The sequence below is a fragment of the Anomaloglossus baeobatrachus genome, chromosome 6, assembly GCF_048569485.1.
Source record: "Anomaloglossus baeobatrachus isolate aAnoBae1 chromosome 6, aAnoBae1.hap1, whole genome shotgun sequence".
NCBI classification, from domain to species: domain Eukaryota; kingdom Metazoa; phylum Chordata; class Amphibia; order Anura; family Aromobatidae; genus Anomaloglossus; species Anomaloglossus baeobatrachus.
The window spans coordinates 244,097,682-244,110,891 of record NC_134358.1 but is presented as its reverse complement, the minus strand read 5'-3'; the positions used below and the strand labels follow the sequence as shown (position 1 = coordinate 244,110,891).

Here is a 13,210-nt window from a genome sequence, read left to right as displayed (position 1 = left end):
TAAAAATAGCAATCTGCAGTCGCCCGGGATTCTTGCACCCATTAGATGTGACAAACCCGGCACTTTACCTGGCTCTTCCCGATTGCCCTGGTGTGGTGGCAACCGAGGTAATGACAGTCCACAGCTGCCACTAAGCCGTAGATTAGTAATGGCAGGTATCTATGAGACCCCCAATCACTAATCTGTAAGTGAAAGTAAATAAATCACAAACACCTAAAAAAACCTTTATTTGACATAAAAAAAAACAAAACACCACCCTCTTTCACCACTTTATTAATCCCCAAATCTCCTCTGCAAGTCCGACGCAATCCACAAGAGGTACCACGACGATTCAGCTCTGCTACATCTGAGTCATAGTGAACAGCCATACACCATGATAGCTCGTTGTGACTAAGGACAGAGAATGACTGAGCCGTGATCACTCAAGTTATTTTCAGTCACAGCTGGACGTTCCCACAGTCCTCCATCTTTGACTTCAGGTAACCTGACCTCAGATGATCTGACCTGCATCTCCTGGCAGAAAACCATGTTTTTTTTGCCAAGAAATTCAGTATAGGTTTTTTTTCCCATTTGCGATTTTCATCTGCGAGTGCGATCCGATAAAACAGTGTTAGTCAATGAGGCAGTGTCCTCTTTCCTTTTATTTCTTGACACGAATTGTGCTCTCGGTGCAATCGCAGCAGGCTGTGTTTTGCAGCCAGTCTCGGCTCACGCACCCCCATACAAGCCTATGGGAGTGTGTGAAACATCGCACTGCACTCGCATGTTATGCGACTGCAGTGCGATATACGCAGAGATAGACAGCGGAGGAGATGGGGAGAAAGCGCTCCCTCCCTCTTCTCTGAGGCTGTGATACGATCACAAGATTGCTTCACAGTCGCATGACTCTCGGCTGACGCACGCAGCAGAGAGTTATTAGCATATTACTTCCGATGCTCTCGCATGGGAAGCGGTACGAAAGTGGAAAAGAGCCCTTAGTGCTGAAATTTTCACACTATATTCATGTACCAAATTTACACCTAGCAAAAAAATGCATCAAAATTGCGGGAAAAAAAACGTGTTTTTTGCCAGGAGGTGAGGATTGGGTGCATAAATGTGGTGTACAAATGGCATCACAAAATATGCATCTTTTGGCCCAAAAATGCAAAAAAAAAAAAAAAAAGTTTGTTAGTAGGTGCAAATTTGGTGCTGAACTCTAGTACATTTCAGCCATGCAGTCACAGGTGGGAACCTCCAGCTGTGACCGCAAATTACCTGCGTGACGTCACCCCTGATTGCGGCTCATTCTCTGCCTGCAGTTACAGCAAGCAGTCATGCTTTATGGCCGTAGCAGACCTGAATCGTCGTAGACCATCGTGTGGATTACGTCGGACTTGCAGGGAAGTTTTGGGGGGTTAAAAAAGTGGTGAATAAGTATATTGTTTTTGTATTTTATTTCAAATAAAGGTTTGGGGTTTTTTAGGTGTTTGTATTTATTTATTTTCACCTACAGATTAGTAATGTCAGACACCTGCCATTGCTAATTTAGGGCTTAGTGGCAGCTGTGGGCTGTTATTAACCCCTTATCACCTTGATTGCCACTGCACCAGGGCAATCTGTAAGAGACGGGTAAAGAGTCAGGTCTGTCAGATCTAAACGGATGCAACAAAACCGGGGCGGCTGCACGCCGCTATTTTTAGGCTAGGGGTGTGTGGTCCAATAAGCATAGACCTTCCCACTCTGAGAATACCAGCCCCCAGCTGTCGGGCTTTATCTTGGCTGGGTATCAAAATTGGGGGGGGACGCACGCCGTTATTTAAATTATTTATTTAAATAATTAAAAAAAGAAAAAAGCCGCATACGGTTCCTCTTATTTTCATACACAGCCAAGATAAGCGCATGACTGGGGGCTGCAGCCGTGGGCTTTATCTGTGCTGGGTATCATAATATTGGGGGACCCTACGCTAAATACCGTATTTTATTTATTTTTATACAACTGATACTGACCCGCAGACAGCGTTTGTGATTGGTTGCAGGCAGACGCTGTCACACAAGCTGGGGGCGTGTTTAACTGCAACCAATCACAGACGCCAGGCTGGCAGGGAAAGCAGTTAATATGGATGATCATAATGAGTGGCCTAGGAAGTGAATGGGCGGCCACAGGTGTTGTGTACAGCTGCGACGGAGCCTCGGTAAGTATGAAGTGCTCGCTTCTTTCTTATTTTCTTTATTTTTCCTTAATTTCTTTAGTGCCGGATCGGGATCTTTGAAACCGCACTAATCCAGACTTTTACAGTCCCGGTCCGCCCAGCACTACATATAAGCCACGACTGGATCTAAGTACAGTCCGGTCTCCACTATGTCAGAGTTAAAGGGAACCAAACATCAGGATTTTCGTGTATAAGCTGCAGCCAGTGCAGTACTGGCACTATTAGGCACAGACTGTACATACCATTAGGGGGCAGCACGGGTGCTTAGTCAGTGAAATCCAACTTTACAAAGTTTGAAAATTCGTGCACTTCTCTCCTAATGTCTGGGCGTGTTATGGACGTGTATCCCCGCCCCCCCGCCACCTGTTCCTCCCTTTCACTGGCCGTATGTAAATTTCTCTCTTCAGAAACATAGCGCCGGAGTTGGCACCTGCGCATTGCGCTTATCTCCGGCACTATGTTTCTGAAGCCCGTTGTACTTAGTATTTTGCAGGAGAGGGCGGCGCATGCGGCCTAGCTTCTTCAGATCCCGTTGTGACCGCGGGAGCGCGCGTGGTCACAACAGGACTGCAGAACAGCTGATGGGAGGACGCGATTACCTGCAGCTAATCGCGTCCTCCCATCAGCTGTTATGCGGTCACAACGGGATCTGAAGAAGCGAGGGCACATGCGCCGCCCTCTCCTGCAAAATACTAAGTACAGCGGGCTTCAGAAACATGGCGCCGGAGATAAGCGCTATGCGCAGGTGCCAACTCCGGCGCCATGTTTCTGAAGAGAGAAATTTACATACGGCCAGTGAAAGGGAGGAACAGGCGGCGGGGGGCGGGGATAAACGTCCATAACACGCCCAGACATTAGGAGAAAGGTGCACACGTCAATCAAAAATTGCACGAATTTTCAAACTTTATAAAGTTAGATTTCACTGACTAAGCACCCGAGCTGCCCCCTAATGGTATGTGCACACTGTGCCTGATAGTGCCAGTACTGCACTGACTGCACCTTATACACGAAAATCCGGATGTTTGGTTCCCCTTAAGTCTTAGACCATGTTCACACGTTCAGTATTTGGTCAGTTTTTTACCTCAGTGTTTGTAGCCAAAACCAGGAGTGAGTAAATAATAGAGAAGTGATGCCCGTGTTTCCATTATACTGTTCCTCTGATTGTTCCACTCCTGGTTTTGGCTACAAATACCAAGGTAAAAATTGACCAAATACTCAACGTGTGCACGTGGCCTTAGGCTAGTTTCACACTTGTGTTGAACGGTATCTGCTGCATTGCGTTGTGTGACGGATGCAATGGATGTGTTGCATTTAGTGGCACAACAGATGCAACGGATCGTACAAAACAATGGAATCTTTTTTTTTTTTTCTTCTTTCGTTTTACTGGCGGCAGACTATTGTGAACGATCAGCTGATCGCTCACAGCAGCCGGTCGCCGGGTGATCAGCTGATCGTTCGGCCGCCGAGAATGTGTGGCGGGCGGAGTGCGGGGTTTGTGGAGCCGAGCAGGACCATGGCACTGAGGACGTCAGTGCAGCGAGGAATGCAAGGCTGGGGACAGGTGAGTGTGTGTGTGTGCATGCGTGTGTACATGTGGAGTGAAGTGCGGGAGGGGGCGGAGCAGACTGGGAAAGTGTCGGGCTCCCTGCACACGTAGCCAGGGTAAATATCAGGTAACTAGGCAAAGCACTTTGCTTGGTTACCCGATATTTACCTTGGTTACCAGCGTACACCGCTTAGCGCTGGCTCCTTGCACCCCTAGCCAGGGTAAATATTGGGTAACTTGGGAAAGTGCATTGCTTAGTAACCCGATGTTTACCCTGGTTACGTGTGCAGGGAGCCAGAGAAAGCATGCACAGCGAAATCCTACGGATTGCGCTGCTCAAAAAAAGTTACATGCAGCGTTCCCTCCGACCGACGCAGCGTCAAATAACGACACTGCGTCGTGGAGCGGATGCAACGTAAGACCATCCGTTGCTATCCGTAGCTAATAGAAGTCCATGAGGAATATAACGGTTTCCTGCAACGGTTACCGTAATTCCTCAAGGCTGCGGATAGCAACGGAAGCCGTCCAGCTCAAGTGTGAAAGTAGCCTTATCCTGACAGCTCTGATCAATGGGTTTTAACCACTTAAATGACGCGTTCAATATTGGACAGCAGCATGATCCCAGGGGTGCGTCCAATTGGGAACCCTCTGCAGGCCAAAGTCCCCTGGGAAGACTAAATGAAGATTGTTACATCAGTAAAACTCTGATCTATCAATGGATAACAATTATTAACCAGTATGGTAAGTGCTGTAAAGCAAAAGTATTAGAATAATATATATGTATGTATACGGGGGGGTCCATCGGGCGGCCGGATGTATACGGGGGAGGGGGGGGGGTCCATCGGCCGCCGTATGTACACGGGGGTCAGTCGGGCGGCCGTATGTACACGGGGGTCAGTCGGGCGGCCGTATGTACACGGGGGTCAGTCGGGCGGCCGTATGTACACGGGGGTCAGTCGGGCGGCCGTATGTACACGGGGGTCAGTCGGGCGGCCGTATGTACACGGGGGTCAGTATGTACACGGGGGTCAGTATGTACACGGGGGTCAGTATGTACACGGGGGTCAGTCGGGCGGCCGTATGTACACGGGGGTCAGTCGGGCGGCCGTATGTACACGGGGGTCAGTCGGGCGGCCGTATGTACACGGGGGTCAGTTGGGCGGCCGTATGTACACGGGGGTCAGTATGTACACGGGGGTCAGTCGGGCGGCCGTATGTACACGGGGGTCAGTATGTACACGGGGGTCAGTATGTACACGGGGGTCAGTCGGGCGGCCGTATGTACACGGGGGTCAGTCGGGCGGCCGTATGTACACGGGGGTCAGTATGTACACGGGGGTCAGTATGTACACGGGGGTCAGTATGTACACGGGGGTCAGTCGGGCGGCCGTATGTACACGGGGGTCAGTCGGGCGCTGTGAAGGTGCAGGGGCTGACTTTCCACAATGAGAGATTTCTAATGACACTACACAATCAGATCTCAGCAGTCAGTGATGGGGCCGGCCTGTAATACCCGGCACAGCCCGAGGACAGGAGAGGCGCTATGTCTGGAAATAACGGCGCCCCTACTTCTAATTATTAACATGCAGCAACGCCATCTCTGTAGCAAAAAAAACCAAGCGGCCATACCCCTGCCGATAAGCTGGGTGGCGGGCCCCACGGAGTAGCCGCTGTCCCGCTTGGGGCTCGGTGTCTGCGGGGCAGCAGCGGCCGGTCTGGCCGGAGAGTGACCGCTCATCTCCTCGCTGTATGCGGGGCGCTCTCAGTCACATGACTCCGCTGCCTGCCGCTTCTACTTACACCAGGCATAGCGTCACCGTCACAGCTGTACCGAGGCTTCTGATTGGACACAGGATGAATCGTCACTCAGCAGTTGTGTATCACGTTCTGTGATTGGTTCGATATCAATCCCCGCCCATTATGGTGGTGTCAGGAGAGGACACTAGTTTCTGCTGTTGCCCCTTTTCTGTAGCTCGCTGCAGGAAGTGCTGCTGGGCTCCACTATACTGGCACCAAGGCTCAGAGCCATTATATGTGGCATCTTCTATAGACGGGTGAAGCCCTGGACTCTCATTACTATTCCATGATTTATAATTTCACATACACCACAAAATGATACAACCAGAAATGCCATACACGTACACATGGGTTTTACAGACCGTAAAAACAACGACCGTCCGTGTGGAGCAAAGCGCCATACGTATAGCGCAGCACCATTATAGGCCTAAAACACACTTCCGCATAAAAAACGTCCATGTGGCACGGTCCGTTTTTCGGGTCCGTGTTCCCTTTTTTTGGGGCGTTTCTCCGGTACGTATGGCACCCGTGTGATGGCGTATGCGAGCCATGTGTACGTGTAAAATGACCGTGTATGTGTACGTGGAATGTCCGTGTGGAATGTCCGTTTGTGTGTTGCACAATGTCGTTGATAGATGTCGGCTGACAGCAGACAGAGTTGCGCAATGAGAATGAACTCGGGTGAACTTCACCCGACTTCATTGTCATGCTGGCCGCGAGTATCCTCAGTGACAGCTCAGCTGATCGCGCTATTCCCTTCATTAGCTGCGTGGAGGTGACAGGAGCGGATGTGTCTTCTGCAGCTGCGTTCACCTTCATGCAGCAGAGCTGGAAGCGACGCTGGACCATCCTGGAGTACGCCGGACATGGAGGGCTTTTTCGGGCTTATAAAATTGGTGAACAAGGCAATTTGTTAGTGTTTTTTTTCCAATAAAGGATTGTTCGGGTGTGTGTGTTTATTTACTGTAATTTACAGATTAATCATGGAAGGAATCTCGGAGAGACGCCTGACATGATTAATCTAGGACTTATGGGCTGCCAATAACTCCTTATTACTCCGAATGCCAATGCACCAGGGCAAATCGGGAAGACCCGGGTAGAGTCCCAGAACTGTCGCATATAATGTGTGCGGCAATTCTGGGCGGCTGCTGACTGATATTGTTAGGCTGGGGGGCTCCCCATAACGTGGAGCTTCCCATCCTGAGAATACCAGCCTTCAGCCACATGGCTTTATCTGGCTGGTATTAAAATTGGGGGGAACCGAACGCCGTTTTTTTTAATTTATTTATTTATTTTACTGCACAGTATAGACACGCCCACCGGCTGCTGTGATTGGGTGCAGTGACACACCTGTCACTCAGGGTGGGGGGCGTGTCTGACTGCAACCAATCACAGGCGTCTGTGGGTGGGGAAAGCAGGGAATACGAGATTGTTTAATGAGCGGCCGGCAAATTCAAAGTAATTGTTGCCGCGTATTCTCTGCACAGCTGTTCCTCGCCGCGCTGGTGATCGGGGAGCGGTATGAGCCGGGGGAAGAAAAAAACCGAGCCCCAATGTAAGTATGACTGAGAACAGCAGAAAAAAAGCTAAGTATACTGAATTTAATTTAAAAAAAATTAAAAATAAGATCGCTAGTGTAAAAACGCACACGCACGAAACGTGCTGAACACGGACATAATCCGTGTGCGGAACGTGCAGGCAAGGACCCATAGACTAAAGCGGGTCCGTGCCTGGGTGCTGCTGGCCAAAAACGGACATGTTGTCCATGTAGAAAAGCGCACACACGTACTTACTTCACGGACACACGTTCCGTGCGATTTTACGTGTGTGTGCCATCTACCATGGAATAACATGGGTCTCCGTGTGTACGTGTCTCCGGTACGTGCAAATACGTACCGCACACGTACAAATTAAACGGATGTGTGTTGCGGGTCATAAACGCGGGGCGACTCCCAGCAAACAACTGCCTGCAGCGGTATTTGTGCAAAAACGCAGCTAAAGACCGTGTGTTTATAGGAGTCTGCACATGTATAGAGTTATATGGATTTTCTGCGGCTATTCCACTGTTTCTCAATAATCCATTTGAGCTACAGTGCCTTGCAAAAGTATTCACCCCCTTGCCATTTTTCATGTGTTGCTACCTCACAACCTGGTCTTTTAGGCCTTGTGCGTACTCTGCGCTTTTTACCGCATTTTTTCCTCGTTTTTAGGTGCAGTTTCTTGTCCTAAACTGCATGCATTTCCTCCCCAGCAAAGTCTATGAGAATTCAGAAAGGCTGTGCACACGTTGCTTCTTTTTTGCCTGCAGTTTTGGGTGCAGAAAAAATAACCAGCATGTCAATTATTCCTGCGTTTATCACCCATTGACGTCAATAAAGTCATGAAAAAATGTAGGTAGCTAATTCTTCGCGTTTTATCGCCTTTTACCTGTGTTTTCCCGCGTTTTGGAGGACTGACAGATCAATCCCCGGCTGACTTGGGGTGTGCGGGGGATTGATTCACACTATCTGGCCTGTTGCATGTCCCCATATAAAGTCCATGGGGACCAGAATCCGATACAAAGGGGTAGGAGCAAGCGCTATCATACAGTAAAATAAAAAAATAATTTAAAAAAAAAAACGGCATGCGGTCCCTTCAATTTTGATACCCAACCAAGATAAAGCCCCACAGCTGGGTGCTGGTATTCTCAGACGACGGAAGCCTATGGTTATTGGGAGCCGCTCAGCCTGAAAATATCAGCCAGCAGCCGCCTGGAATTGCTGCATCCATTAAGGGTGCTTTACACGCTGCAACATCGCTATACGTACGACATTTGGTGATTGCTGCCGTAGCGAACATTGTCGCTACGGCAGCGTCACATGCACATACCTGTGCAGCGATGTCGCTGTGACTGCCGAACAATCCCTCCTTCAAGGGGGAGGTGCGTTCGGCGTCACAGCGACGTCACTGCGGCGTCACTAATAGCAGAGGAGGAGCGGAGATGAGCGGCCGGAACATGCCGCCCACCTCCTTCCTTCCTCATTGCCGGTGGACGCAGGTAAGGAGATGGCCGTCGTTCCTGCGGTGTCACACATAGCAATGTGTGATGCCGCAGAAACGAGGAACAACCTGCGGCATGTTCCACCACCGATATTTGGTAAAGGAGCGACGTCTCAACGATCAACAATTTTTCACGTTTTTGCGATCGTTGATCATCGCTCGTTGGTGTAACACGCTGCGATGTCGCTAACGGCACCGAATGTGCGTCACTAATGACGTGACCCCAACGATATACCGTTAGCGATGTCGCAGCGTGTAAATAGCCCTTTAGATTGCCTTCCCGATTTCCTGGTGTGGTGGTAATCGGGGTAATAAGGAGTTCAGAGCAGCCCATAGCTGCCACTTTGTCCTAGATTACTGATGGCAGGCGTCTATGACACCCCCATCATTAATCTGTAAGTGAAAGTAAATAAACACAAACACTGCAAAAAAAAATTTATTCAGCGTTTTTCTGCCGGTCGGCAGTCAATGGACTAGCGGCAACATGCGTTTGCATCCGTTTGCATGCGGCAGTGTCTGGATCCTGAGTTGCAGTTTTTTATCCTGTTTCAAAAACGCAACATGTAGCGTTTTTTGCCTCCGGCCAAAAACTGCAGCTCACCAGATCCTGTACATTGCAGCAGTAGCTGCAATGTATTTCAATGGGCGCCGGATTCTGGTTTCTCACTTTCGGTTGTATGCGGCAGGAATGATCCTTTTTCCCGTGGAAAACATGGTCTGAAGCACATAGTTATCTTTATAAATTCTTCAAATTCTTTATACAAAAAAATCTATAATATACATTTATATATTTATTAATAAAAATATATATTTCAAAATAGAAATTTAAAGGTAAATTAAATATATTTATATTTTACATTATATCTATCAATATTCATCTATCTTTATCTATCTATAGCAATCTATCAAACTTCCTTTTTTTATTTTTTAATTATTTAAATTAAAAATCAACCTATCGATCTATCTAGCTATCGATCCATATATATGTCTTTCCATAATCTTGCTTACTTTCTAAATATATATATATATATATATATATATATTTCTATGCATCTATCTATCTATATTTATCTCTCTATCGATCTATATAGCTATGTATCTCTTCATTAGCTAACTATTGTATTAGCTATCTTTTTTTTTTTTTAAAAGGCTCTATTCTCTCTCTGTCGGTCGGTATCTCTCTGCCGGTCTGTCGGTCGGTCGGTCTCTCTCTCTGTCTCTCTCTCTCTGTCCATGTCGGTCTATCCCTCTCGCCCCCTCTCATACTCACCGATCCCCGATCACCGGCGCGGCGCTGCACGGCGTTCACACTGATCTGGCGGCTTCTCCACTTTTGAAAAAGCCGGCCGCTCATTATTCAATCTCGTATTCCCTGCGTTCCCTGCCCACCGGCGCCTATGATTGGTTGCAGTGAGACACGCACCCACGTTGAGTGACAGCTGTCTCACTGCAACCAATCACAGTAGCCAGTGGGCGGGTATATACTGTGCAGTAAAATAAATAATTAAATAATTTAAAAAAAACCGGTGTGCGGTCCCCCCCATTTTTAAACCAGCCAAGATAAAGCCATACGGCTCAAGGCTGGTATTCTCAGGATGGGGATCCCGACGTTATGGGGAGCCCCCCAGCCTAACAATATCAGCCAGCAGCCGCCCATAATTGTCGCATCCATTAGATGCGACAGTTCTGGGACTCTACCCGGGTCTTCCCGATTTGCCCTGGTGCGTTGGCAATCGGGGTAATAAGGAGTTAATGGCAGCAACCCATTGCTGCCACTAAGTCCTAGATTAATCACTGCAGGCGTCTATAAGACACCCCCAATGATTAACCTGTAATTTAAAGTTAATAAACACACACAGTGAAAAAAATCCTTTTTTTGCATTAAAAAACACTAACAAATACCCTCGTTCACCACTTTATTAAGCCCCAAAATCCCATCCATGTCCGGCGTAATCCACGAATGTCCCGCGTCGCATCCAGCTCTGCTACATGAAGGCGACAGGAGCTGCAGAAGAACCCCGCCGTTCCTGAAAGCTCCACGCAGCAACTGAGGTGAGAAGCGCGATCAACGATGTTGTCACTCAGGTTACTCGGGGCCACCGCTGGATCCTCCAACTGTGACAGCAAGTCGCCCGAGTGACAGCGATGAAGTCACAAGTGAGTTGCGGTCTCGGGTGGAGGACTCCAGCTGGCCGCGGGTAACCTGAGTGATGGCAGCGCTAATCGCGCTGCTCACTTCAGTCACTCAGGGGATTAGCGGTCACCGGTGAGACCGTCACGGGTGACCACTAATCAGGACGCGACACAGACAGAGCCGCGGTATGACAATGAAGTCGGGTGAAGTTCATCCGACTTCATTCTGATCGTGCAGCTCTGTTTGTGTCTGCTGTCAGCGGCCATTCAGCTCTGCTACATGGCTCTGTCTGTGTCTGCTGTCAGCAGCCATGTAGCAGACCTGAATAGCAGATGACATAGCTGCTGAGAATAAAAACAAATCCATCAAAACTAAGCAAAAAAAAGAAAAGCACCCAAACGCATGCAAACGCAAGTGAACGGTCCGGTTTTTTTGTAGGATCCGGTAGACGGAGCCAGCAAAAAAAGTTCAGGTCACTAGCGGTGGCATGCGTTGTTCTCCTTTAAAAACGGATCATGTAACATGCAGTTTGCGTTTTTTTGCCTTAAGGCAAAAAAATGCTGATGTGAAGCTAGCCTTAAAGACAAAAAAGCACCCTTTTTCACCACTTTATTAACCCCCCATACACCCCTTCAGGTCCGACATAATCCACATGAAATCCCACGATGGTTCCATAACTGCTACATCTGACAATCACAGGGAGCGGCCATAGAGCATGATTGCTCACTGTGAGGTGACTCACTCAGTCCTTCAGCTGTGACTCACTTCAATTGTGGCCTGATTTGTATTCACAGGTGGAGGACTCCAGCTGTGACAGCAAATCACCAGAGTGACTGAAGTAAGACACGAGATCAGTGCGATATCCTTCAGGTTAGTTGCAGCCACAGGGTGTCATAATGAACTCAGGTGAACCTGTGACGTCACTGCCGTGACACCTGTGGTAGGGAAGGGCATTCTGACACCCTGTGGTTGCAACTAACCTGAGTGATGTCGCACTGATCGTGCGGCTCACTTCAGTCACTCAGGTGATTTGCTGTCACAGGGGGAGGACTCCAGCTGTGCCTGCGGCTAACCTGAGTGACGTTATCGCTAATAGCGCGACTCATTTCAGTTGCAGCGTGGAACTCACAGCGGGTGTCATGTTCTGTGGGAAAAGGAGCTGTGCCCCCACAATGGCTGCTGAGAGCTCTGCTTATCTGATAATCAAGCCCCGAATATCACCTCCAGTCTCTGGCTATTTAAACCCCTATCGATTGCAGCACTTACAAGATTGAGAAAGAGATTGCGCTCGCTCTCCCCTCTTATAAGTGCCCCCATGATGTAATCACGAAGGCCCGATTATTGCCATAGTGAACAGAGTTTGTCATGATGACCTCCAGATCACCCAGCTACAGCAGTATTCAGGGATCATACCTGTAGCATAATCCCTGATGCTTCTGACATTGCAGTACTGACAGCTGCACTGTACTGCAGTGATTGATCATCGCAGTACAGTGTATCTGCAATCAGAGTAGTGAAAGGTAATATCCCAAATAGGGACTAAGAAAAAAAAATTAAAAAATATAAAACCCCCCAGAAAATAAAGAAGAAAAAAAACAAACAATTATTCCAATAAATATATATATATATATTTATGGAAAGAAAAACTCACATATTTGTTATGGCCGCATTCGTAGCAACCCTATCTATAAAACTGTCACACTAGTTAACCCCTTCAGTGAACATGATAAAGAAAAAAAATACAAAACGTAGCAAAAACTGTCTTTTCATCATACAGCTGACAGAAAAGTGGAATACAAAGCATTCAAAAACTCACATATAAATAAAAATGGTAGCGCTAAAAAAGTTAGTTTAGTTAGTTAGTTTGTCCCATAAAAAACAAGCCTCCATACAGCTCCATCAGCAAAAAAATAAAAAGTTGGGTGAATAGTGTAAAAAAAAACAACAACAAAAAATTCCTTAATTGCTAACTCAAACTTATCCTGCAAAAAAACAAGCTCTCACATGACTCTGTCGGCAGAAAAATAGAAAAAAACTGTAGCCTTCAAAATTCAGTGATGCAAAAAAACCTTTATTTTGTAAAGAAGCTAAATTGTCACTACACCAGTAGACGAATTCCCAGAGTGGTGTAATCTCCCAACTTTCATCACTTGAGGTGATTTCTGCTGTTCTGGCACTTAGCGGTTGTGCAAATGGAGTTCGCAAACTATTCTAGGAAAATCTGTGCTCCAAAAATCAAATGGCGCTTGTGATGTGATCACTGGTGATGTGCAAGAGGGGAGATATGTGTCGCTGAGACTACTGAAATCAGTGATGTGAACCCGGGTGCACTACTCTAGCATATTAGGTGCTGAGTAGTGCTGAGCGGGTCCGGACTGTAAATGTCCGGATCCGCGCGGTTTCCGCACTATTTCCAGGCACGACCCAGACGCGGAATTCCGGCTGCACGATCCGGAACCGGCAATTAATAAAAATGAAAAAAAAAACAATAAAAAATTAGCGTTT

The 13,210-nt window shown here is 47.7% G+C and overlaps 1 protein-coding gene across 1 annotated transcript in view; it reads right to left on the bottom strand.

Moving 5' to 3' along the window:
* The window catches only part of BLOC1S5 (biogenesis of lysosomal organelles complex 1 subunit 5), an 86,316-nt gene extending 80,761 nt beyond the window's left edge, over window positions 1-5,555 (bottom strand). Inside the window, exon 1 of the mRNA XM_075316457.1 lies at window positions 5,365-5,555. Coding sequence (XP_075172572.1) covers window positions 5,365-5,473 — 109 coding nt within the window. The 5' untranslated portion in view covers window positions 5,474-5,555. The remainder of the gene's footprint in view (window positions 1-5,364) is intronic.
* Window positions 5,556-13,210: the final 7,655 nt, after the last annotated feature.